Source organism: Mustela lutreola, chromosome 7 (genome assembly GCF_030435805.1).
Source record: "Mustela lutreola isolate mMusLut2 chromosome 7, mMusLut2.pri, whole genome shotgun sequence".
Taxonomy (NCBI): domain Eukaryota; kingdom Metazoa; phylum Chordata; class Mammalia; order Carnivora; family Mustelidae; genus Mustela; species Mustela lutreola.
In genome coordinates, this window is record NC_081296.1 from 117810751 (window position 1) to 117836528 (window position 25778).

General features: G+C 42.4%; 2 protein-coding genes across 3 annotated transcripts; one reads left to right on the forward strand and one right to left on the reverse strand.

Moving 5' to 3' along the window:
* CHURC1 (churchill domain containing 1) lies at window positions 1-25150 on the forward strand. Of its 2 annotated transcripts, XR_009355718.1 has the most exons (5): window positions 1-155; window positions 5320-5455; window positions 7325-7395; window positions 24285-24483; window positions 24888-25150. XR_009355718.1 is itself a non-coding variant. In XM_059182346.1 (4 exons), the coding sequence occupies exons 1-4, from the start codon at window positions 36-38 to the stop codon at window positions 13978-13980; spliced, it is 420 nt and encodes a 139-aa protein (XP_059038329.1). In that variant the 5' UTR covers window positions 1-35; the 3' UTR covers window positions 13981-16536. The 2 variants fall into 2 exon arrangements, 1 of the variants encoding a protein (XP_059038329.1); XM_059182346.1 differs by lacking the exons at window positions 24285-24483; window positions 24888-25150 and adding an exon at window positions 13888-16536.
* GPX2 (glutathione peroxidase 2) lies at window positions 20381-23695 on the reverse strand. Its single transcript, XM_059182342.1, has 2 exons — window positions 23397-23695; window positions 20381-21044 (listed from the first exon to the last, which is right to left on the reverse strand). Exons 1-2 carry the CDS (start codon window positions 23616-23618, stop codon window positions 20694-20696), a joined length of 573 nt encoding a protein of 190 aa, XP_059038325.1. The 5' UTR covers window positions 23619-23695; the 3' UTR covers window positions 20381-20693.
* Window positions 25151-25778: the final 628 nt, after the last annotated feature.

Here is a 25778-nt window from a genome sequence, read left to right on the forward strand (position 1 = left end):
TCAAATACTCCAGGGTCGAGTACTTCAGAGGGCGCATGCGGCAACCTTGGTTTTGCTCTCGCGAGGTTTCGTCTTCCCGGAAGTGGCGGAGGACGGTCCTCGAGAACGGCGTCGGGATGTGTGGGGGCTGTGTGGAGAAGGAGTATCCGAATCGGGTGAGCGAGTGGGCGCCCAGAACTTCTCGTTCTCCTGGCCCATGGCCAGCCCTTGGAGCTTCTCGTAGCCCCGGCTGGCCTTCCCTGAGAGGCCGGGCGCGGGCCGATCCAGCCGTTCTGTCCATTCCAGTGAGCCGGTAGCTGTCTTTAGGCACTTGAGGGCGGGGGCGGCCTATGGCTGTCGGTTCCGCCGGTCCCCCGAACTGGCGGCTGACATCAGCTGTCACCCCGCTTCTCTCGAGCTCCAGGGGACAACAAAGGAAACCCCACCACCGCCACCACCAGTCCAGTCTGACGACGAAGGGACACGGCCCCCTATTCCCCCGTCACATTCTCAAGCTTGATTTGGTGAAATTCACTTTTCTTGCTGAATTCTAGCGCTGGAAGGGACCTTTGAGGCCATTTGTTATAACCCAGTTTTGCAGATGAAACTAATGCCCATAGAGGAGAAATCACTTGCCCAAGTTCACATTCCCTTAACAGAAGAGCCAGGGGCAGAATTCAGGTTTCCTGACCCTTCCTTCCTTATTGAAAAATCTCGGCTGCTCTCAAGCTCGGGAGGTTGTCAAAGCTTGTTACTGTCATTCATGTGTATACTTACTGAACATGTGTGTGTATAGTTAGATTACTTTGCTAGGCCAGAAAGGGACACCAAAGAAGAAATAGACAGCTGTCATTGCCTTCTGAGGAGTATGTGATTAACAAAAAGAAAAAAAAAAAAAAAAAAAAAGAGTAGTACAGTTGATAAATGCTGTTCAAGTTCAAAGAAATGGGAGAGAAATAGCACTGCTCTCCCAAAAGGAAGGTGGACTTCATTGGGGACTGGAAGGCTAGTGTGACTGGGGTAGAAAAGAAGGAAAGGAGGAGCCAGAGGCTTGGGAAATGTAACAAGAACAAGGATTCTTGTAATGGTTGGGAGGCGGAAAATCTGTAGTTGTCTCTGTCTCTGAATACTTACTCTTTGGGGAAGGATATACAACAAGAACACTCCCGATGCAACCTCCTTGGAAAAAGTTTTAGCTTCATATCAAATCAAATGATTTGATTTGATCTTCATATCAAATGAAGATATGCATACGGAATGACCCGGCAGTTCCATCCTAGAGAAATAAATGCATTACATTTGTTCCTGGGCACTTGTGTAAGAATGCTTACAACAGCATTATTTGCAGTCGCACACCGGAAAAGTGTGATACAGTTAGAGAATGGAACGCCATGAATGAATAATGAAAGTGAATTAGTTAGAGCAGTGGTTCTCAACCAGGTGAGATTTTTGCCTCCCAACGGACACTTGGCACCATCTGTAGACATTTTTAATGGTCACAGCTGGCGGTACTACTGACACCTAGTGGGTAGAGGCATTATATTGCACATTTATGTTTCATATACTTTATTGTGTTTCTCTTTCATACTTTTTTACAAGTGTAAAAAATGTTCATGAATCCAGTAAGGAACACTGCACTTTCCAGAGACCACAGGAGGAAGGTGTTTGTAGTGAAGAGGATTAAAGAGATTAGGTTGGATTCTTAAGAATTGGGCTAATCAAAAGACTTAAAAATTGTATTAAGTTTAGATTCTATATGTGAGGCCTTGGGCATCCATCAAGAAAATCTAATAAGGAAATATTTCTGGAATCTGTTACTTAGGAGAATGAATCTTATGGCTGTATATTGAGGTTGTAGTAGAATGGAAATGTAAAAGGGAGAGCCCTACAGAGTATTTGGGGAGCCATGGCAACAGTAGTGTAGGTATAAGACCTCATCTCAAGGAAAGAATTACTGGACCTCAGCCAGTTTAATGGAGGGAGGAGCTATAGATGATCTTAGTGTTTTCATTCTAGGCAGTTGGGAAATTCAAAGTATCATTACAGAAGTTGGAGGCATATGGAGAGAGAATGAAATTGAGGTGCACACAGTCAGGTTGTTTTTATCATGTTTCCTTCAAGATTGGGAATGTAACATCCAAGGAGTCAAGTGAAAATACAAAATTGCAGTTTAGGTGCAAGATTCAAACAGATGAAAGGATTTGTTTTCTTGGGAAAAGAATATGGAGAATCAAGCAGAATGGAGAGCTTCAGGGAATAATTAGTTAAGTGAAGATAAAGTTTAAGAAGAATAGAGAAAAGGATTGAGGTGATGGAGCCTTTCATTGGCACTTTTTTCTGACTTTATATTTTCTGAATTTATTCTGTTCTAAAATAATTAAAGGGCTGTCATTCTGGAATTTCAGAAGGCAGATTTAGAAAGCATTAGTGGGTGGATGTTATTGGATTGTAGGCTTTGAATCAGAACAAAGAACTTTCTAACAGGTTTTCAAAAGTGGAATGGGCTACCATTGGAAAAACTGAACACTCTTCCTGTTGTTCAGGAGAGACTGAACATTTGAAATCTGAAAGGTCCTTCCAACTCTGGGAGTTTTTGAAGTCATGTGATATTTCTGAGGGCAGTAAGAACAGAAGCCACTTTGAGCTTAGCAAAGGAAAGGACAATAAGATGATGGTAGCAAGTATAGTGTACTCATCCAAAAAATTGTCAGAGAAAAATAATGGATTAACATGTCAAGAAGTTCTAAGTGCGGATTGAATAGGTAATATTTATCTTTGGTTTCATAAATTTTTCTGGAGATTTATGGTAGATACTTTTCATAGATGAGGAATGCTAGTCTTAGAAGACAAATATAGGGGTGTCTGGGTGGTTCAGTGGGTTAAAGCCTCTGCCTTCAGCTCAGGTCATGATCCCAGGGTCCTGGGATTGAACCCCACATCAGGCTCTCTGCTCAGCGGGAAGCCTGCTTCCTCCTCTCTCTTTGCCTACTTGTGATCTCTGTCAAAAAAAAAAAAAAAAGACAAATGCAAATAGTGAAAGAAAAAAAATTGATAAATTGGACTTCATAAGATCAAAACTATCTGCTCTTCAAAAGATATTATTTTAAAAATCGCACACCAATAATAGAAAATATTTGTAATACAAATCTGACAGAGGATTTATATTTAAAATATATAAAGAACTCTTACAACCCCATAATAACTCTTACAACTAGATAAGATAAACAACTTAGCTTTCAAAAGACGGGCAGAAGACTAGGCGCTCCACACGTGTAGGCACCATGAAAAGATGCTTAATGTTATTAGTCATGAGGGAAATACAAACTAAATACAAATTAAAAACTGTGAGATACCACAAGATGAGGATGGCTAATGTAAGAAAAGACACTGTACCTCAGGTTGGTGAGGATGTGGAGCAACTGGAACTCACAGTGCTGGTGGGCATAGAAAATGGAAAACTAATGGGCAGTTTTAAAGTTTGCTGGACCATATTTTTCCCATCTGATTTAGCAGTTCCACTTCTAGGTGTTTACCGAAGAGAAAGGTATATGTTTACAGAAGACTTAATGAATCTTCGTAGCTGCTTTATTCATAATAGCCCCAAACTGAAAAGGACCCAAAAGTCTTATCAACACGAATCCATGCCGTTTGGCAATGAAAAGCAATGAGCTACCAGTACAATGACATAGATGATTAATTTGAACAGAACAAAAGAAACTGGATGCAGAGAGGTATACTGCATGGTTCTATTTGTATAAAATTTTATAACAGGTGAATCTATCATCTAGAGATAGGAATTGGATCAAGGGGTGCCTGAGGTGAGATGGGGGTTGGAGATAGACTGCAAAGCCTGAAGGATCAGCTAGGAAGATAGAAATTTTTATATCTTGGTTGGAATATTGGTTAAAAGTGAGTCACCTATTTTATTTATAGAAGCTACACTTCAGTGATGTTTATTTTTAAGAAAATCAAAGTAAAGCACCCATTCTTAGTAGCTGGAAATTTATACTTTAATCCCAATGCCTTTTCCCCCTTTAGTGGTTAAGGTAATGTGCCTGTGATTTAGTATCTCCCAACTATATCTGCCCGCACAGAGTTAATCTCTTCCTTAATATATAGCAAAGAGCCACTCAAAAGGGGGAGATTCACTGTGGTGTTGGGAATCCAGGAAGGCTTCATTGTGGCATCACTTAAAGCTGGTTTTCCTGATAGTTATAAGCTCTTCGGAATAGGAAGGAGGTGACTCCTCTAATCCTTCTGTGCTTTTGCACAGTATCAGGCACATAGCTTCACTGGAGAAGTGTTCATTTGACTGATTTTTAGTCACACCAGCTGTTAAAAGTACTCTGTGTACTGGTCAGAAATGAGGTTGATGTAGATTATTGATAAAATGACTTTCTGAACTATCACTAGTAAGCTTTTAGCAAAGACCTCTCTTGAGCTAGCTACGTTCGTTGTTTACAGTTTCTCGGTGATGAAGCAAATCCCTTTCTCTTTTGAATGCCCTGGTGTCCGTCTGATGAATTGCAGAGCTTATCTTCTTTGCCTGAATCACACATACCCTTAAGGACAATCATCTGTAGAGATGAGAGTTTATTCTTGTTTGCTTATTTTGTGTTGTTTTTTAAGACATCAGAAAATGCTATTTCAACAATCAACTGAGCATCACAGTTTTTTGTTTTTTTAAAGATGGATAGGTAACAGAATGCCACCTTTTCTTTCTTATTTTTTTAAAGATTTTATTTATTTATTTGTCAGAGGGTGAGAGAGCGCACACAGGCAGGCAGAGGCAGAGAGAGAAGCAGGCTCCCCGCCAAGCAAGGAGCCCGATATGGGACTCGATTCCAGGACCCTGGGATCATGACCTGAGCCAAAGGCAGCAGCTTAACCAACTGAGCCACCCAGGCGTCCCCTGAGCATCACATTTTATAAGATCATTTTTATCATTAGTTCAGTATTTCCATTTTGATTAGATTTTAATTCTAGTTTTATGCTATGCCTCATTTAATGTTGTTGGCTATTAGATTTTTCTAATTTTTCCTTTTCACATTTTATATTATTAAAAGTTCATTAAGTTTCTAAATATCCATTTGCATTTAGTCCTCTCAAACACAGTTGCAGTCCTCAGAGACTTACAGCTTTAACACTGCATCAATTTTATTTGCCATAAATAGCACTTCTAGAGGAAAGCTGGTAATTTCAAAAATTACTTGGTACAGACTTCAAGCAAGTAAATTCTGGCCTTTTTTTTTTTGCCTTTAGAAATTTTTAGTCTATTAATTATTTTCACTAAGGGTTTTGAAATAGAAGAAAATTAAATTTCTATTTTTAATGTTTTAGGGTAACATCTGCCTGGAAAATGGATCTTTCTTGCTGAACTTTACAGGCTGTGCAGTGTGCAGTAAGCGGGATTTTATGCTGATCACCAACAAATCTTTGAAAGAGGAAGATGGAGAAGAAATAGTTACCTATGATCGTAAGTAGACTTTTAATTTTCATGCAATTCTGGTAGCAGATACTGGCTTTTGAAAGCTGATATGTTATACCTACTGATATGTTGTGTTTTATGAGGCCTGTTTCAATATTGTATTGCAAAAGAGTTGCTAGTTTGGTTTTTAAGAGGAAAATAAAGATGCTAGCATCATGAGACTCTGCATAAGTGACTTGCAGATAACTAAAGCTTATGGTTCAGGTACCATTTTTTGTTTGTTGTTTATTTTTAAAGTCTTTATGCCTTCTGAAACAAGAGAGACTTTTTTAATTTTTATTTTTATTTATTTTTAAAGATTTTTTAAATATATTTGACAGAGAGAGACACAGTGAGAGAGAGAACACAAGCAGAGGGAGTGGGAGAGGGACAGGGGAAGCAGGCTCCCCCACTAAGCAGAGAGCCCGTTGGGGGCTCGATCCCAGGACCCTGGGATCATGACCTGAGCCGAAGGCAGACGCTTAACGACTGAGCCACCCAGGCACGCAAGAGAGACTTTTTTTTAAACCTTAGGTCATTCATGTGAGGTTTCTTTTTTTACTATACTCTAGTACAGTGATGTCCTCCAACAGCTACTGAAGTGTTTAGGGCTGTTTGCTGCCATATAAATTACCCGGGGATGTTATGGTTTTTTTAGTCTTGTTTCTGCTCTCATAGCTTATTTTTGTCTCCCATCTCATCATCTGTCTGTTGTTTCTTTTGCTGTGCTATCTTCATATGCTGCTTCTTGTCCTCAGTGCTGGGGAACCAAATAAATTATGTATGATAGAAACAAGTCAGTTCTTTTTTTTTTTATTTATTTATCAGAGAGAGAGGGGGGGGGAGAGAGCGAGCACAGGCAGACAGAATGGCAGGCAGAGGCAGAGGGAGAAGCAGGCTCCCTGCTGAGCAAGGAGTCCGATGTGGGACTCGATCCCAGGACGCTGGGATCATGACCTGAGCCGAAGGCAGCTGCTTAACCAACTGAGCCACCCAGGTGTACCAGAAACAAGTCAGTTCTAAGGTTGGCACTCTTAAGAATTTTTATGAGTAGATTAAGTATACGTACTTGTAAGTCCTCAGGTATGGTGACAAGAGATTAAACTGGTCACACCCCCTTTTTGCTTGTTTCCTGGTTCTTTGGTATGTTCTGAATATATGAGGAATAAATGTGCAAATAATGATATTAAAAAGGAATATGAAAGATGCTAAGCCTTTAGAATTGAAAATATTAAAGTAGAACAGTCTTTTTCTTTGTATTAGGCATAACGCTTTAAACTCCTTTAGAGAGGTATTAGGACATAGTGGTTAAGAGCAAGGGCTCTGGAGCCAGAATGCATAGGTTTGAATTCTGTTTCCAACACTTCTGCTAGTCTTGCTAATTAATTACTTAACCATGGTGTGGCTTTGTTTCTTTATCCTTCAAAAGGTGAGAACAATAGTATCTATCTCTTCGGGTTTTGAGAAGATTAAGTAAAGAGATAAAAAGTATTTAAAACAGTATCTGGCACACAGTAAGCACTCAATAAATCATAGTTATTATATGTTTTTACTAGAGTCTTTTTTATTGTTAAACTCACTTTAACATCTAGCATTGGCTTTTTATTTATGATTGTTTTTAGTAGCACAGTTTCTCCCAAGTTCTAAGAATGGGAATTAATATATGCCTGTTAATCTCTGAGTCATTATGTAGCGTTGCTATGTGATGGGTTTTGGATTTCTTCTCAAGGTAGATACTATAATGGGTTTCCTACTGCTGTGTTTAAATGTATTTATTAATGTATTCTTTTAAAGCACCACCATGCTGAAAATAGAAGTTTTACTGTCTTAAGACACCTTCAAAGACTTAATCATTTAAGACTCTCTCTGTTTCGGCAGATCTGTGTAAGAATTGTCATCATGTAATAGCCAGGCACGAGTACACATTCAGTATCATGGATGAATTTCAGGTAAATGTATAAATGTGCTATGTTATTGTGGGGAAGGGGGAATAATAAAAATACTTTTGTAAATCTAGATATAGTTTTAACAATTGAAGTACTAGTAAGTTTTAAAGGAGACTATCCTTCTACTTGTGTATGTTAAGAGAGACACTTTAGATGTGAGTGTATCTATTCAAACCTGTCTCCATAAGAGTTACAAATCAAAATGAATGCCTTAGAAATGGTATCTCAGGCCTGTCATGTTTATTGATAAAGAATAGCACATTGTGGGTTCTTATGAGGTTACGGTTGTGCCTGTTTTTTTCTCTATCCAGTTATGTAATTGCATATTGTTGGTTTTATAAGTGTTGGCCTGCCCACTGCCCCCCTACTTGTGGAGCATGGAAATTCTGATAAGGAGGTTATCCTTGTCTTCCCTCACAGATATGTAGACTTGGGCAACTCTGTAGTCTCAGTTGTAGTGAGTCATTTTAATATAATTCATTAAGTAAAATGAAAGGATGGGTGTATCCAGGTTGGAGGAAAGAAGCTGGACCACCATAAGGGTGGAGAATAAGTATTATACAGATGAGGCCTTGTACGGAGCAGCAGGCAGAGAGAGAAGCGGCTCCCTGCTGAGCAAGGAGCCCTATAAGGGACTTGATCCCAGGACCCTGGGATCATGACCTGAGCTGAAGCCAAATGCTTAACTGACCGAGCTACCTAGGTGTCCCAGGCAGGGGAATTTTATTTTTTTAAGTCCTTCAAATTAAGGTAGGATTTTAATGAGAAAAAAAGAATAATCTTCCATAACAGAATCTTGCAGTATGAGCACTCTTGTTCATTTGTATTTTAGGGTAGAAGAAAGCACTTATTCACCTGTCAGAACCTGGCCTGATATGTTGTGGTTAATCCGTACAATATCTTGACCATATCTTCTCAGCATCCAAAAATTATGCCTCAGAAAATGTTCATATATTATATGTAACTTAGGGCAAAGTCAAGATCTCAGTGAATGAGTAGGGGAGGGAGCATATCATGGGCTCAAAGGAGCAGCTCTGTCCTTCCATGAGAGCAAAGGAGGGCTTATAGCCATTTGTGGAAGCTCTTGAAGCCCCTGTGAGCTCTTTAGAGTATTAAGATTGCCCTAATGAAGCCATTGTCTATCACTGCCATCAGAGCCAAGTCTAGCTGATTTCCCTTTATGACTGAACACAACCATTTTCAAAGCTGTCCCAGAAATGACGCTGGGTATAGGAAGAGGAAGATAAAAGAAGATGGCTTGTATTCATGATGTATAGACAGTGAAATTCTCTTGGGAAGAAAACCTGCTCTTAAACTGGCCTCTCCACCTCATCTTCTCACCATCTGCTACGTGTGTTCTGTATCCTGTGATGAGAGTCATTTCTTGAAAGTGATGCGTTAGGCCACTGCTTTGGCCTTTCCATAGCTCATTTAAGCTATAGTGTAATAGTTGAGCTCTGGACTTCAGGGTTCTCATGGGGCTGGCCACTTCCCTTTCTCTTCTTTCCCACTAGTCTCTTTGGCTCCCCACACATAGCATTGTCCAACCTCAGACTCTTCCCTCCGTCCCAGTAGAGAGGAAGATATTCCTTCCTCTTGAACTCCACCCTTTCTGCATTTCCTCATCTATGTGCTCTCTATCCAGCATTTTCTTTGTCTCCCTGGGATTTAAAATATTTCTGACGGTAAATATACTTGATTCTTCTCTGGTTAAAAAATAAGTTAAAAATCTTTTCATTTCACTCAGCTACCTCTGAGATTCAACTTCTAATCATCTCTGTCCTTCCTTTTGCTGCTCTACTTGAATAGGTCTTTACCCGATTTTCCTTATTTCCCTGTGCTTCTTTTAACCACCTGCAAACCAGTTTTCATTTTCACTTTACTAAAACTATTCTCTCAGAGGTGTCCTATAATGTAGCTGAGTGCTGTGACCTTGCCTCAGTTCTAAGCTCTTTTAACATCTTTCCTGGGTCTGGTTTTGTCAACCGTAGTGGTTTGGAAGGATTTCGTCCCTTAAGGTCCATAGTGCTAGACTTTTTTCTTTCTTTTTAAATCATTTTGAGTCTTCTTTTGCTTTTTCCCTGGTTTTCTTTCCTATTGTTCCCTAACTGATTTTTTCCATTGAACCTTGGTCTCTGTTCTGGAACTTTCTCTTTACTTTCTCAAATAGTGAACAGACTCACACTCAGGCTCACTTAAAACCTATCAGCTGTCTCCCAAATGCCCTTCTTTGTTGCTAACACCCTGCCTACCCTTCTTTCTTTCTTTCTTTCTTTTTTTTTTTTTTAAGATTTTATTTATTTATTTGACAGAGAGAGATCACAAGTAGGCAGAGAGAGAGGAGGAAGCAGGCTCCCTGCTGAGCAGAAAGCCCAATGCAGGGCTCGATCCCAGGACCTGGGACCAGGGCCCGAGCTGAAGGCAGAGGCTTTAACCCACTGAGCCACCCAGACGCCGCTGCCCTTCTATCTTTCTTTGTTTCTCTTGCCTTTTTTGGCTTTGTTGCCACATCTCATGTTAAGGACCGTACCCACTCAAACCTAAATTACTGCGGCACAGTTCTGCGTGCTGCTGTCAAATTAATCTTATTCAAATATATCGTCCTGTCGCTCTTGCTACTCCATATGGCATATGCTTGCCCTTTGCCTCTCACTGTCCTTATTCATGCTTTTTCCTTGACTTGTCCCTTTCTCTACCTTCAAGTCAACTACATCTTACCTCTTTCAAGTAGAACTTAAATTCTGTTTCCTCCCTCCTCTTGATAGTCTAGCCCATACTGCTTTCCCCCTTTCTTTGTACCTACAGCAGGCCCTGACTCATAGGAATAGCCACTTGGAAACTTCCTTCTCAGCCTAACGGGCACAAAAACTCTTTGTTCTCAGCTTTGCTAGCTTTCTTCCTTGTCCCCATTCTGCCCCAGCACCTGTTTCACTCCAGCAGTAGTTCAGGTTCAAGGTGGGATTCCCCACATTGGTAATGTTTTGTTGTGTATTAAATGTCTTATGGGCAAAAGTAGGCAGAATAGTGTTTTAACCTCCACCACCCAGCCTTCAGTTTGCTTTATTTTGTATCTCACCATTCCCACAGCTCCCTACAGGATTATTTTGGATCAAATCCCAAGTATATCACTACTTCTGTAAATATTTCTGTACATATCTCTAAAAGATAATTCTGTTTTTAAAATAACCACAATATCATTGTTAAAGTGAGATTTTTCTGATGGCACAAGTAGGGGTGGAGTAAAGACAGAAGTATAGTTTAAACAGAAAATACATTATAAATGATTACAGGTATCCTTTATTTTTTATATCACCCTAAAAGCCACTGAAAGGACTGTGTGTTTGCTTCAGAAAACAAAAGAGGAACAGTGAGACTGCCTTCTGTTCCTCTGTGGAATAGGGAAGGAGAGGACTTGGGGTCAGAAATAATAGGTAGTAATAGAAGCAAAGGGCCCTGGGCCCCTCAGAATAAAGCAAAGGATCTGGTCGTCCCAAAGGTGATTCCACACACTCCACCCTTTCTTCCAAATCTCTATCCCTGTGCTTTGCCCAGGTGGAGCCTTTGAGGGTCTCCATGAATGACTGAGGAGAATTCTTGTTCTCTTGGCCAGTTTTGTAAAAGGTGTCCTGACCCTGGCAGCACAGGGGATTGTGTTCCTTGCATTCCAAGTTAGAATTCTAGACTTGTTTTCCCAGAGAAGCATGCTATGTATGGCTAGATTCTATAGTACTTGTACAATATGAATTTGAAAGACTCCCTGGAATTTCCTGGCAACCTAACTGCTGTGTACAACAGTGCTTCTGTGGGAAACTGCTTTTGGATTCCAAATAATTGACCTACAGTGAAATTTGGATTCCACACCAACTATAAATGAAATATTTCAAATGTAATTAGTCTTACTTATTTAATACCCTTTCCAGATTATACCACGTGTTAGGTTTTTTCTCTCTCTCAAGATAGATTGTACATTTTGCAAGGTCAGACGTTGTCCTTGCCTTCTCTCATGTCTGCCAGTGCACCTAGCACTTTGCAAAATATTTAGGGCCTTAATAAAAATTTGTCGATGGATACATTGGTGAAAACTCAGATGTTTGTCTAGCTTCATACGTTTTCCCATTTCGACTTTATCACTGTTTTCTTCTTCATCTCCTGTGAGAGGTTCAAATCCTACTAGTAATGTCTGGCAGGTGAAAGTGGAAGTATTTGGGAGCAGTAAAAGAGGGTATATGTATAGAGGGTAGATTTTTATTTCATTGTTTTAGAAAGATTTCTTTATTTTGGGGGGAAGAGGTAGAAGTAGAGAATCTTCAGGCAGACTCCTTGCTGAGTGCAGACCCCCCGTTGTGGGGTTTGAGCTCATGACCCTGAGCCCATGACCTGAGCTGAAACCTAGAGTGGAAACTCAGCTGATTGAGTCACCCAGGCACGCCTATTTCATTTTTTAATTTATGAGACCTGTATTTGTTCTCTGAGCTTTGGCCCCTATCTCTACCGTGTGTGTAGACCAGACCTTGAAATGAAGTGTGGTTTTTTAAGAAACAATCTTTCTCTTGCCACAACTAAGCTCACCTGTAGGAAACAGAAATGCAGTTCCCTGGTTCTAAGTCTCTGAACCATACTCCTTGGTTCAGAGACCCTCTCTGTACTGATTATCCAGATCATGAAACACAAACTGCCTTGACTGACCAATTTTTCCCAGACAGCTAACAATCTCAGTTTGAAGTGTGGAAATACAAATAAATTTAGCAGTAAGTTTGTTTTCTTAAAGAAGAAAGTTTTTAAGCAGAAGTTTAAAAGGAAATATGTGTATATAGTTTATGATCCATATTAAATATTCTAGAAGGGGATAACTATAAAAACAGGACTTTGCCCTAGGAGTTTTCCCTAAAACAAAATATCTTCTGTCACCAGCCTGATATTTTTAAAAATTTTAATTCCAGTATCATTAACATACAGTGTTGCAGTAGTTTCAGGCGTATAATATAGTGACTGAACCCTTCCATACACACCCGGTGCTCATCACAGCACGTGTACTCGTTAATCCCCGTCCTCCATTTCCCCCATCCCCTTCCCCTCTGGTAACCATCAGTTTTTTTTCTCTACAGTCTCTAGAGTTCTTGGTTCATGCCTCTCTCTCTTTTCCTTTTCTCAAGTTCCACATATGAGTGAAATCATACGGAATTTGTCTTTCTCTGACTGACTTCCTTTAGCATGATATACTCCAGGTCTATCCATGTCATTGCAATGGCAAGATTTCATTCTTTTTTTTTAATCAGCCTGGACATTTGTTAAGCCCAAGAAACATAAACTCCTGAAATAGATCATATTCCAGACAGCTAGCTATTTAAATATGAGGCATGACAGACAAATGGGTTTAACTTAATTGTTTATTTTCTTAGAAAATAAAAATAGTTGTTTTAGTTTGGGATCTTTCTTTCTTTCATTTAAAAAGAAAAACATTTCTGTTGCTTAGTAGTCTTAAATAATCTAGGAAGGAGCAACTGTAAGAATAGGAATTTGTCCTTAGGGACCTACACTCATATTGCTTCACTACTTTATTTTATTATATTTTTAAAGATTTTATTTATTTATTTGTGTGTGAGAGAGAGAGAGCACAGCAGGGAGAGCAGCAGAGGGGCAGGGAGAAGCAGGGAGCCTGGTGCAAAGTTCGATTCTAGGACCCTGGGATCACAACCTGAGCCGGAGGCAGATGCTTAACCGACTGAGCCACCCGGTCGCCCTGCCTCACTACTTTAAATAGCAGCACTAGGGGCACCAGTTGAGCATCTGGCTCTTGGTTTCGGCTCAGGTGGTGACCTCAGGGTTGTGAGATTGAGCACCCTCCCACCACCCCCACCCCAGGGGGCTCCGGGCTGAGCATGGATTTTCCCTTTCCCCCTGCCTCCCCCCCCCCAACTCTCCCCGTCAACTAATGCACACATGCACACACTCTCTGTCTTTCAAATAATTAATTAAATAGCACTAATCAAGCCCAATATGTGTTTGGATTTTCTTTTTTTTTTTTTTTTTAATAAGAGAGGGAAGGTGGGAAGGGGCAGAGGGAGAGGGGAGAGAGAGAATTCTAAGCAGGCTCCATGCCCAGCATGATACCTGATGTGGGGCTCCATCTCATGACCCTAAGGTCATGCATGACCTGAGCTTGAAATTAAGAGTCAGATGCTTAACTGACCGAGCCACCCAGGCACCCCTAGCCCAATATGTGTTTTGAGTTCAAGAAGTAGCCATGCATTTCCAAGTTGACATTCTTGGCATACATAGTAAATAGGCTGTCAGCATGTGTTCAATTTACATAAACAAAAGACTCCAGGATACACAGATTAAACCTAAGACATCCCTGATAGGTGTTGAAGAAATTGATCTAATGTGCAGAGGGAATATCCATTCCAATTTACAAAGAATAGCTTGATCAGAGTAAGTTATGAAGTGTCTTTCTCCCTGTTCCTCAATGTAATTATGCACTTTATCTTGTTCTAGGAGTACACCATGCTCTGTCTGTTATGTGGCAAAGCTGAAGATACTATCAGTATTCTCCCCGATGACCCTCGACAAATGACTCTGTTATTCTAAGGATCCTCTGCAGTTCTGTAGTTAACTGTGTTGTGTTGGTTTATAATACAGCAAGCCTCATGGTTTGTCTTACTTCATTTATAATGGGAATTATTTTGCATTTTTTTTCCTGCTTACACTTAACTATTCTTTGAAAGAAAAAATAATTTAGGGGATTATGTTCTTCTGCTGAGCTCTTCTGCTAAAGTTCTCAGTTCACATCAGAGTGTAGAATCTCTGTTAGAAGTTATGTGGCTAGAAAATAAAACTAGAATAGGAGTATACCTAATGCCCAGATCTTTTGGGTAATAGGAGTATACCTAATGTCCAGGGTTCCTTGGAGAATGATTGATTCCAGGACTAGGACAGTGACTGTACAAAATAAGCTTGAAGCATTTTGTGTCAAAAGAAAAGTGCCCCCCAAAATCCCCAAAACTCTCCCCCCCAAAACCCCATAAGACACAATGACTGGGAGTATGTCAAAGGGACAAAAGGGCTAACAAAAGGGGCTCCCAGTGACTGAAGTTGGAATAGCTTCAGCAATAAAGTAAAGTAGTACTGAGTTATAACCCAAACACTAAATATCCATGAGTCCTTACTGACAGAGCTAAATGATTGAATCAAGAAATATGTAGATTAGAAGAATAGACATGCAGAAGAATTTCAAATAATATATGTAGATACTCCCCACTCCTTAAGGGTGGGTTATGCACAGCAATTTCCTTCCAAAGAGTAGAGTATGCAGAGGGAGAAAAGTAACTTTACAGTGGAAGAACCAGACAAACACTAGCTCAACCAAATGACCAAAATTAGCATCCTCAATGATAATCCTATTGATAATGGCATGTGCCCTTGATTTGATGTGCTGAAAGCATACTTTACCTTTGTGGTCTCACTCCCCCAAACCCATAACCCCAGTCTAATCATAAGAAAAATATCAGAGAAATCGCAGTTGAGGGCCAGCTTTCAAAATAACTGATCAATACTCCTCAAAATTGTCAAGGCCATAAAGACAAGTCTGGGAAACTCGCACAGCCAAAAAGAGTGTAAAGAGACCTGAAAACTAAATGTAACGAAGTGTCCTGGGACAGAAAAAGGACATTTGGTTAAAACCAGCAAAATATCTATGGGGTGCCTGGGTGGCTCAGGGGGTTAATGCCTCTGCCTTTGGCTCAGGTCATGATCCCAGGGTCCTGTGAGTGAGCCCCGCATCAGGCTCTCTGCTCAGCAGGGAGCCTACTTCCCTTTCTACCTCCTTGTGATCTCTGCCTGTTGGGTAAATAAATAAAATCTTAATAAAAAAACAAAAACCAAAAATCAGCAAAATCTGAATAAAGAGTGGACTTTAATTACTAGAAGTAAATAGAATCACATCAACTGCTCCAAAGAGATCTTAAAATATCTCACCTTGTATAGTTGAAAGAACACCGGCTTGGGTGTTGGAAACCTTGGCACTTAGGTCTCTCTGCCATTTGGTAGCAGTATGACCATTAAGCAAAACATAACTCCAGTCTTTAGGTTCCATGTCTATTAGATTGGGCTAGTAAAAACTGATATTTTACTTCCTTCATAGTATTGTTGGAAGATCCAAATGAATAATGAATGTAAAATGCTTTAAAAAGCATTATAAAGTACTATATGCTAAAAGATGGGTTTGGTTAGTTCTTCTCATTCTAAGACCAAAACTTCAAGGGTCAGACATCAGAAAGAAAATTGTTTCCTCTTCATATCCAAGATGTTTGGAAATTCTAAACTAAAGCTTTGCTTGTAAGGGAAAAAAGTGAGTAAATGTTCATTGTTGATGCCAGGGAAGTTTTGTTATATAACAGGAAGAAGAAGAATACTGCTGAGGTTTATTAAGTACCTACTGTGTGTCTGGCCTTTTTAAACACTTAATCCTCATTAACAACTCCATCAAGTAGTAGGTACTATTGTTTTCCCAGTTTTAGCGCCAAAGGAACTGAACCACAGAGATGTCAAGGAACTTACGGTCAGACAACTAGTACAGTGACTCTGTCTCAGCACTACTGTTCACGACAGATGAAGTATAGGGGTCTGGCGAGGTGAGGAAGAAGTTGAGAATGTTGGCGACAACACTCTGAGGGATCTAGGCCTGTCAGACCAAGATCTGTTACTTAGAAAAGTTAAGTCATCTAGGCCTTAGGGTTCAGTTGTATTATTCCTGGAAAATGTTTTCCACTTTTCTGCAAATCTATATCTGACCTGCTGAGGAAATCGTTTGGTGAAATGGATCCAGAAAGCAGAGACAATGCTTCATTACTTTAAATAGCAGCACTAAGCCCATTATAGCCTCTGAATTGTCCCTTCTTGGAGTTCGCTAATGCTTCCAGCTTAGTCATTTGGAGCTCAAGAATATGATTTTATAAGCCCTAACTGACAATCCTCGTCTATTACAGGCTGTATAATTATCTATCTGTTTTGGACTATATATTACTAAACTTAAAACACAAGATCCTATCCACATTGGTCATTATTAAACCAACTTTGTGCTGTGTTTTGTGACACTATTTTCTAGAATTCTTCTACGGATCTAATCAAATAAAGACTTCTTTTTTTTTTTTAATTTTTTTAAAGGTTTATTTATTTATTTGACAGAGATAACAAGTAGTTAGAGAGGCAGGCAGAGAGAGGGGAAGGGAAGTAGGCACCCTGCTGAGCAGAGAGCCCAATGCGGGGCTCTATCCCGGGACCCAGGAATCATGACCTGAGCTGAATTCAGAGGCTTTACCTCACTGAGCCACCCAGGCGCCCTGCAAATAAAGACTTCTTAAACCTAGTTCTACTGAATCCATATTTTTCTGTTCAAATAAAGGGGAACCAGGCAAAAATATCAGTTTTTTTTTCCACTTCCCTTTCTGAGAGACAAGAAAGAGAAGGAACGATCTATAGGTGTAATTGGGAAAGTGAACTTGTCCAGGCACCTTATTCTTAGTCTGCACGCTCCATGATGTATAGATCTGGTGTCTGCATACTTAGGCTCTTGGAGTCAAAGCTCAGCCTGTTTGTTTTGTTGTTTTAGGTGGCCCAGTCTTTCTTAAATGGTCTTGGCTTCTTCCAGTACTAATTAATTGATACGTGATATATTGTAGGCACAACCAGACATGGTTCGTTACTTATAAGGAATTATTAAGAAGTATATATTCACTGCTCTTTATCAGGGGATCAAGAATTCTTTGTTTCATTCTGCTTTTTTTGTGAGTAAGGCTAAGTTACTTCACTGAATTTGAGGTCCTCAGTTTTAGGTTGTGTGTTTCTTGACTGTAGTAGTCTCTATTGTGAGATGCAGTATGGTTAGATAGAAAGGAAACCAAGAGACCTAGTTCTAAAATGAGCTTTGCTGGCACCTGGGTGGCTCAGTGGGTTAAAGCCTCTGCCTTTGGCTCAGGTCATGATCCCAGAATCCTGGGATCGAGCCCTGCATTGGGCTCTCTGCTCAGTGGGGAGCCTGGTTCCCTTCCTCTTTCTGCCTGCCTCTCTGCCTACTTGTGATCTGTCAAATAAATAATAAAAAGAAAATCTTAAGAAAAAAAAAAAGAATAAAATGAGCTTTGCCACCTGCTCATGTTGGGACATTGGGCAGGTTATATGCACCTTGGCTCTTCAGTGGAAAAATAGAAATAATGATGTCTCCTGCACAAAGTTATAAAATCAAATGATAAAACATAAGTGAAAGTGTTTTTAAGTTGTGCAGTGCTGTGTACAGGCAGTCAGTGCTCTTTCTGAAGGAACTCTGAAATAGAGGGAAACACTATTGTATTTAATAGTACGATTAAAGGCTTTGGGGCACCTGGCTTGCTCAGTTGGTTAAGCATCTGACTCTTGATTTGAGCTCAGACCTGGTCTCAAGGTTGTGGGATCAAGCCCCATGTTGGGCTCTATGCTCTGTGGGGCATCGGCTGGAGGTTCTCTCCCTCTGCCTTACCAACCCCCTCAAATAAATAAGTCTAAAAAAAAAAAAAAAAAAAGCACAGACTTTATAGTCAACTGACCTGGGTTTAACATTCAACTCTGCTACTTGGAGCCACCTTCTTGGCAGGTGTCTTGTTCACTTACCTTCTCTTTAAAACAGAGAATTCTTCACAGAGTCAGTACAAGGATTAAGTAATCTAGTTACGTACTTATGCAGTGTGTGAGTGTAGTAAATATTCAATAAATGATAGTTTGTCATTTATTGATGACAGTTGTGATGGTGGTGATAAGAAATCAGATTTGAAATTACTAATCAGATTCTGGCTCAGTGTTTCTTAAACTAAGGACATACAGCTGTGGGAACACAGGGAAATAATAAATTTCAGTCTGTGTACCTTGATCCTCTAAAATCAGTTGCCCCAAGCTTTATTTTTTGTTACAGCCCTCAGGGAAGTGACTGTCTCTGTCCCTGCTCTAAATCAAGTGGCATTATGTCATCTCTCTGGGAATGCTTGTTTATGAGACCCTTCCTACTTCCTGAGTTCCCCTAGGGAAATTTGATTAAAAGATTGAAAGTGAGTGATTATTTTAAGCTTTGCCATGTCTTATAACCATAAACTGGTACTTCTGAGGCTGTAAAGGGAGACAAACAAGATGAAAAATAAAACAATTTCTCAGTTCTCTTCATTTTAACAACTGCACAACTAAAGATTTAGTAAAAACAAAATGTGCTTGTAAGAGAAGTGTCTCCAGTCCTGCCATGCCTGTTCCCTCCTGAGCCACACTGGGCAAGTCCCTTTCGAAGCATGTAGCATTTTCCTTGCCCAAGTGAGGAGCACTTTTCCTACCATAATGGCTCTTACTGACTCTCTGCAAAATCACTTACAGTGTTAATTCCCAATCCTTCAGGAATCTTTAAATAATTCCTTCAACTTGAGCCTCAGGGGAAAGACCCAATACATTGTACTGGCATATCAGCCTGAAATTGCCTGTGGCATCATGCCAACATCTAGGACAGCTGCTCTGTTATTAGGCATAGCAACAGACTTTAGCACTATGGAGACCATGAACAAATCATACTAGCATCCGATATGAATTCTGTATTTCATTTCTTCAGAGAAGCCATTTGTCTCTGCAGCTATTGCTCTAAAATCAGTGCTCAGTCCTGCCTTCCAAAAACTCATACCCCAGCTGTTGGCTTTAAGAGCAGGAATCTTGAAAGGCTTGAGTTTTTGACAGTCAAGTTAAGGGTAGCCTTGATTTAGCAGACGGCCCTGCAAAAGGGCGCCAGGGGATTCCCACTGTAATGCTCAGGTTACCCCTTTTGAAATCAAGCACCACGGATGGCATAACTTCAGTTGAAGGTCAGACAGTAAGGATCCTTAACCTCTATTCTGCACTGACTTCTCAGATGATGCAGGTGCTTGGAAAATAGTTATGGGGATGCCATAGGAAAGGGATCTCCCCCCTCAGCATTGGGGTTCATAAGCAATGTGTCCAGTTTGGAGAACTGCCCCTTCTGGGCTTCAATGAGGAAAGAAAATGTTCCAACTAGTGGTCCAAGAAGGAGAGGTGAAGTGAGTAGTTTGCAGCAAGAGGTTTGTGAGTCAAAGTGACAGGACAGTGGCTTCTCAGCAGGTATCTTTCCAGAACATGATAGGACCTGGCCTTGGTGGTGTTTGTGCCTTTGGAGTCTGCCTGTACTTGCTGAAGAATCTGGGGCACTGTCTCTACAAAGTCATTTGGCAGAACCCTGTTCTCACAGAGAAGGGCTGTCCTGTTGGCAGGTTATGAACAGTTGGATGGTCTAAAGGGAGGCCCTCTTCATTCCCACCCTCATGAAAGAAAAAATGAAATCAGTCATTCATGCCTACGCTGGTCTGTCTTGTGCCTGTATCTGGGAACATGTGAATTTGAGAAAGACAAGGGTAGCATGGAACTGTGAAAAGGTGGGAGTCAGTCCTGCTAAGGATCAAACACAAATGTGACTGAGCAAGGTGATCAGGGAAAGAAGTCCTCTTTGTGTTCCCAGGAACCGCACCCTCCACACCCTTGCTGTCAGTTAAAGTTGACCAAATTTGTGTCCCAGCAACGTCTCCAAGTGAGGTAATGCTTGGCTGGCCTAGTACGTGCAGTGATAGTGACATCTTCCTGATTGAAGTCCTCTACCCAGCCTCCCAGTACTCCACTGAAAGGCTTGCTGCCTTTTCCTCCCCTTTACCTCTCATTACCTACCCCTGCACCCCCCTGCACCGCTGCCCCTGCCTCTGTTCTGGAGGAGCCATTAAGCAATAATAGAATTCATACTTCCTGCAACTCCACCTGCCACCACAGACCCTGGCCAGAGCCTGCTCTCGACAGTCATCAGGGTGTCACCCAGATCAGAGCCTTCCTCTGTCAAGCCTTTGTGCGCTGCCAGCTCTCTGTCCAACCTGCAGTTTTGGGTTACCCCTCTACCCTCCATCGAGGAAGAAGACACAGGGAGCCTGGCTGTTTGCATACCTGCCCTTTATTGGACACACCTAGCAGCCTGGCTCTAAGCCCTTCACACTTCTCAGACACCACCCATAAGGTTTAGGAAGGTGCCATCATTCTGTGAAGGCCCAGAGCCACCCAAATCTTGGAGCTCCAAGTAGAATCACCAAGCAGAAGGTTGGGGGAGGGAAGGGAGACAGGTGGCCTGGAAAGGCAAGGCTCTTCAAGAGGAAGCTTTGGCCCATGAGTGCCTCCTGTGGGCACACTGAAGCCTCGGGAAAGATACCAGGGGCGGGATGGGGTAGATCTGTGTGCTGAGCAGCTCCTGTCTATATGGCAACTTTGAGGAGACGCTTGATGTCAGGCTCAATGTTGATGGTAGGGAAGGTACGGCTGTAGCGGCGGAAGGGCTCCCCCTCCGGCCCAATAAGGAACTTCTCAAAGTTCCAGGCCACGTCGGAGCGGCGCACCGGGCTCCAAATGATGAACTTGGGGTCGGTCATGAGGGTAAATGGGTCATCATAAGGGTAGGGGAGCTTGTCCTTCAGGTAGGCGAAGACAGGATGCTCGTTCTGACCATTCACCTCACACTTTTGGACAAGAGTGAAAGTGGGCTGGAATCCACCCCCGGGGCGGACATACTTGAGACTGTTCAGGATCTCCTCATTCTGACAGTTCTCCTGGGGGAGGAAAAAGACAAAGAGCATGGAAGAGGGAAGGGGGAAATAGAAGATCCACGAAAACCTTTCACCCTACTATAGTCCCTTCCCAGGACTATTCTCTTCTGTGTAGCTCCCCTGCGTCCCCTATTCTTTTTCCTTCTTTTCAACTTTGCCCTACTCTTGACTTGGAGATTCCCCATTCAGAGCTATTGTTTGATGGTTTGCGAGGCCATTCCTGAAAATTCTTGCAGTTCCTAGCTTGGCTGTTCTTACAGTGAATGATTTAGCAATTTTGAACTGCTGCTTCTCTCTCTAAACTACCTTGAATAGTTCTTAGGATATCTGTCTGAAACTTCAAGGTACCTTGAGTTCAGAGCAGTAGAAAGAAAGGAAAAAAGGGGCTCAGGTGATGCCATCTAGAACTCTCACTTTTTTGCACCCCCCTCCCCCACTCTCACATACATAGTCACACACACGTCCAGGCAAACCTTCCCCTTCCCTCTGCTCTGATTTTGCCTCTGTTGTTGCTGATTACATGTGAGTATTGAGTATAGCCTCTGCCTTTCATCTTGCCTTTTCCTCGATCTGAAAGTCTAAGTGAGAGGAAGCGTTTATGAAGAAAGGCCCCATCCAAGGAAGTCTAGCTTTCAGGTGCTACAAAGGCAAAGTAAATTAGAGATGACAGTGGATGTATGCTAAATGAAATTGCTTAGTGACCGGCAGGGATGATTTAACAGGATAGAGTGTTTAGGATTCTGAAATAGGCCAAGGGAAGGAAAGCTAAGTGTGTACTTGAGGACTACCGTTGTGAATGTGTAGTTAGCATTCCTTTTACTTCCAGACTGCTTTCCCAAGACTCCTCGCACTCACTCACTAAACTCAGCTGTGAGGGCTCTAGCTCTGAGCCTGTTACTTGTCTTTCCCTCCCCCTTGCCATCCCTGTCCTATCCCTACTTGGCATTCTTCACCCCTGAGAACCCCAAAAGGCCCATGAAACCCTTATTTTCCACCCCTTCCCCTGGGTCTAAGAGTCAGATTTCTCCTTATGGGAGAAAGTTCTTGCCTCTGACGTACTAGAACCAATCAGTACAGTCAGTTCCAGGCCATCAAGACATCTTGAGCCCAAAGGTGATCTCCATTAGACTCCTTATCTCTTAATGTAGACGGCTGGTGGGCTCCTGGTAGGTTACAGATTCCCTCCAGCCACTAGCTAGCCTGATGGTGGAAGGGTGGAGACATCTCTGGGGCGGAAGAGACACCCTTCAAATGGTTTCACCCATTCTCTCTCAGGCCTGGCCAAGCCTAGAAACAGACTGAGACAGGGAAGCAAGAGTGACAGCAGTGATGGTCTGGACTCAGGTTTGTCACAGCCAATGACACTTCAGCCTTCCCGCTGTGTATCTGCTAATCAATTTCTTGCCATCACTCCACTGTGAATTGAACTGAGGGGGATTATAATTAGAGGGTTCACTTGAGGACATTCTGTCTCCTGGTGCTGTTAAAATAATAAGTGAATATAGAAGAATCCCTGAAAGAGAATTTGAGGTATGTGGGCTGAAGATCTAGAACTTGACCCGGTAATCAGAGACAGAGATTTGATCCCTGTGTGGAACATACAGACACAGACACACCAAAAAAAAAAAAAAAAAAAGGAAAGAAAAAAAATCAGAGACAGGTGCACGTGACACCCAGAGGAGACCCGTAGACGTGGAGTACCCTGAGCTTTCCACCAAAATCATTGTCCCCTCGGCTGATTTAAAACAGAATCCTTCAACCAAAATAATACAGTTGCATTTGCTTTCACTTGCATATTACTTTATATTTTCCAAAGTTTTTTTTTTTTTTTTTTTATATCTTACCCTCTGAACCTCACAATTATCCTGTGAGATAAGTGGCATTATCCCATTTACAGATGAGGAAACTAAAACAGATAAATCAAGTGACTCTTGCATGGGCACAGAGCCACGGAAGAGCAGAACCACATCTAGCTGCAACTAAGGTCTCCTGGGTCAGTTCAATCCTAGTGTGAGTGTTGATCTTCTGTTTCCTTCCACTCATCCTCTCAGTGGGTATTTGACAAGTGCATTCTCCACCGTGGAGAGACATGGAGAGAAAAGCAGACACGGTACCAGCCCTCCTGGATCATAATGGGAAGACAATAAACAACAAAACCCCACCCTCTGTACTGATGCCCAGACAGTTAGAACCCCATGTATTTCCCCTTGGTATTCACCTGTATCCAAAGACCTAGATTAACAAATAACTCCCGATTCCAGACGCTCCAGCACACACAGTCACTCTCCATCCCCCCTTCACCTACCAAAGCTTCAGCACCCCAACTCCTTGGGTACATTACAAGGCACCCCTCACCTGATGTCCAAATTGGTTGCAAGGGAAGCCAAGAACCACCAGGCGCCTGGGGAAGCGGCATTGCAACTCATTGAGCTGGGTGAAGTCCCGGGTGGTCGTGCCTCAGAGCGAGGCCACGTTCTCAATCAGCACGGCCCTGCCTCGGAATGTGTTGAAATCTACCTTCTCCCCGTCCAGGCTGACGGCACTGAGGTCGTAGAAGGACTTGGCTATGTAAGCCATGGTGAAGGGGCAGAGTGAGGCGTGCAGAGCGGCGGCAGAGCTGCGGCAGCCCACTTCAGGGTCTGTTATAGGGGTGGGGAGGAAGGAGGAGCCTGGAAGGACAGGAAGGATTTCACAATGGGGCTTTGAGCATCCCCAGGATGACTTAGCAAAAAAAAAAAAAAAAAAAAAAAAAAACGGTCACCCACCTGGAGGTGCTGTTTCAACAAGGAGGTGGCAACTCCTGTTTACAGACTCTGAACAAAGCCGCCTACCTGCCCCACCCTGCTGGCAACCCAGGAAGGGCCAATTTGATATCTATGTACAAACATGAATAATTCACTCCTTGCAGGAAACTAGAGCCCCAAAGGTCAAATGGGGAGGAAAAAAGGGAGGGAGGGATGCAGGATTGACTCTGACTTGCCCCAGCAAGTCGTTCTCGCTTGGCACAGACACGTATTGTCGGCTGAAGGCCAAGCCGTGAACTGCGCCATTGAGAGGTCAGGGTCTGCCAAGATCTGAAAGATGAGGAAGAGAACTGGGGGGCATGTCCCCTTAACTCAGACCGCAACCAAAATATACATATGACGGGCACATAGTTTTCTGTGGCTGTTGTTTTCCACAAGCCTACAAGCACAGGGATCCTCAGAAGGACAGTGTGATTTTTCTGGAAATAATTGCTTTCAGGGGGCTCAGCCAGGCTGAAGAGATGAAGTTTGTTTTGGAAAGTCTTCCAGTGAGTGGTGCTGCTTCTGCCGGAGAGCTGCTCTGCCCTTGCCCCTCTGCAGTGGCACCGATGCTCACACTGTGTCCTCCACTCTGCCTCCTTGGGTTCGTGAGGAGGCCGTCACTCATGGCCGGGTGATGGTGAGGAGCCACAGAGCAGGTGAGTGACTCCCAGGGCACTAGCTACACCTGCCTCCTCTCAGACAAAGGCTCAGTCCCCAAGACTTCTCCTGACAGGCTTGTGCTGCTCATCCTCCCCACCCCACCCCAGAAGGTAACGTGCAGGTAGTCAAAGCTTCGATGGTTCTAAACCCAGCTGACCTGCCCAGGTTTTCAGCACCAGCTGTGCAGCATACCATGGCCCATCTGAGGACCCAAGAGAAGGCCTAGTGCTTCACTTCATTATTCCAAGCACCCAGCAGCTAAAATAAATCCGATTAAAAAAAAAATTAGTCTGGATTTCTCCATCAGGAAGACTGGCGATTAGCCCTGACCTGGCTCTGGGACTTTTGGGAGTGTTATTTCAATAACAATGCAGATGTTTACTAGAGAGTGTTTTCACAGGTACGTGTCCATTGGGAACTGTCTTCTAGAACCAAGAATAAGCAAGGCTTGGGAGCAGCTGGTATTGAGAATCTGATTTGCTGTGAAGATGGAGGAACTACTCACCAGGGAGTGCCCAGCTGTTCTGTCTTCTGTAGCCCGTTCCATGGCTGTTCATAACACGTGGGGACCCATGTCCCCACTGGCTGCTCCCTCAAAACAAGCCTCCATTACTTGAGTGGGAATGGAATCTTTGGCCATTAAAAGAGGTGGCAGGAAGTGCAGCATGAAGTGTGTCGCCCAATGTGTCCAGGTAAAGTTCCTAAAAACAGCCAATAAACGTCCCTACCAGGCCACTGTGTCAGAAGAACTTGGCCCTGACAGTACACTAAACTTCAGCACCAACTTCTCAGACTTACCTGCAGGCTGAGAGCTTCCAGGACTCTCGAGCATCTGGACACCTCTTACTGGCTGCCGTTCGGGGGCCTCTGTCCAGGATGACCGTGGAAGTGCCTGAGCTGGGGACTGACTCCCTCTCCCTCAGGGACACGCCATCTCTTTTCTCCCAGAACAACTTAGGACTCTCGGTCATGCAGGTTCTCAACTTTCATGATTGGAAAAACCTCTCTTAAAATACCTTTGTCTCCAACTTTACCTCAAACTGGCTCACTTCCCAGAAGCTTATTACTTCGGACATGCACTAACAGGTGTGTGATTCCCACGGCTTTCCACAGGGACGGTTGTTCTGGAAACTGCACTGCCTTAGTACGCAAAAAATCTAGGGATGTGGTTCGACTATGGCTACAGATGAGAATTGCTTATCAAGATTTTTCTAAATAGATGTTGCTAAAAGCTTTTCCCTCCAGAGATTTCAGTTCTGATGTCTCTGGCCATGACTCTGCCACGGTTACT

Coding starts and splice junctions, on each gene's coding strand:
- CHURC1 (XM_059182346.1), top strand. CDS start 36: ATGCGGCAACCTTGGTTTTGCTCTCGCGAGGTTTCGTCTTCCCGGAAG. Junction 156..5,319: donor AGAAGGAGTATCCGAATCGG/GTGAGCGAGTGG, acceptor TTAATGTTTTAG/GGTAACATCTGCCTGGAAAA. Junction 7,396..13,887: donor GTATCATGGATGAATTTCAG/GTAAATGTATAA, acceptor ATCTTGTTCTAG/GAGTACACCATGCTCTGTCT.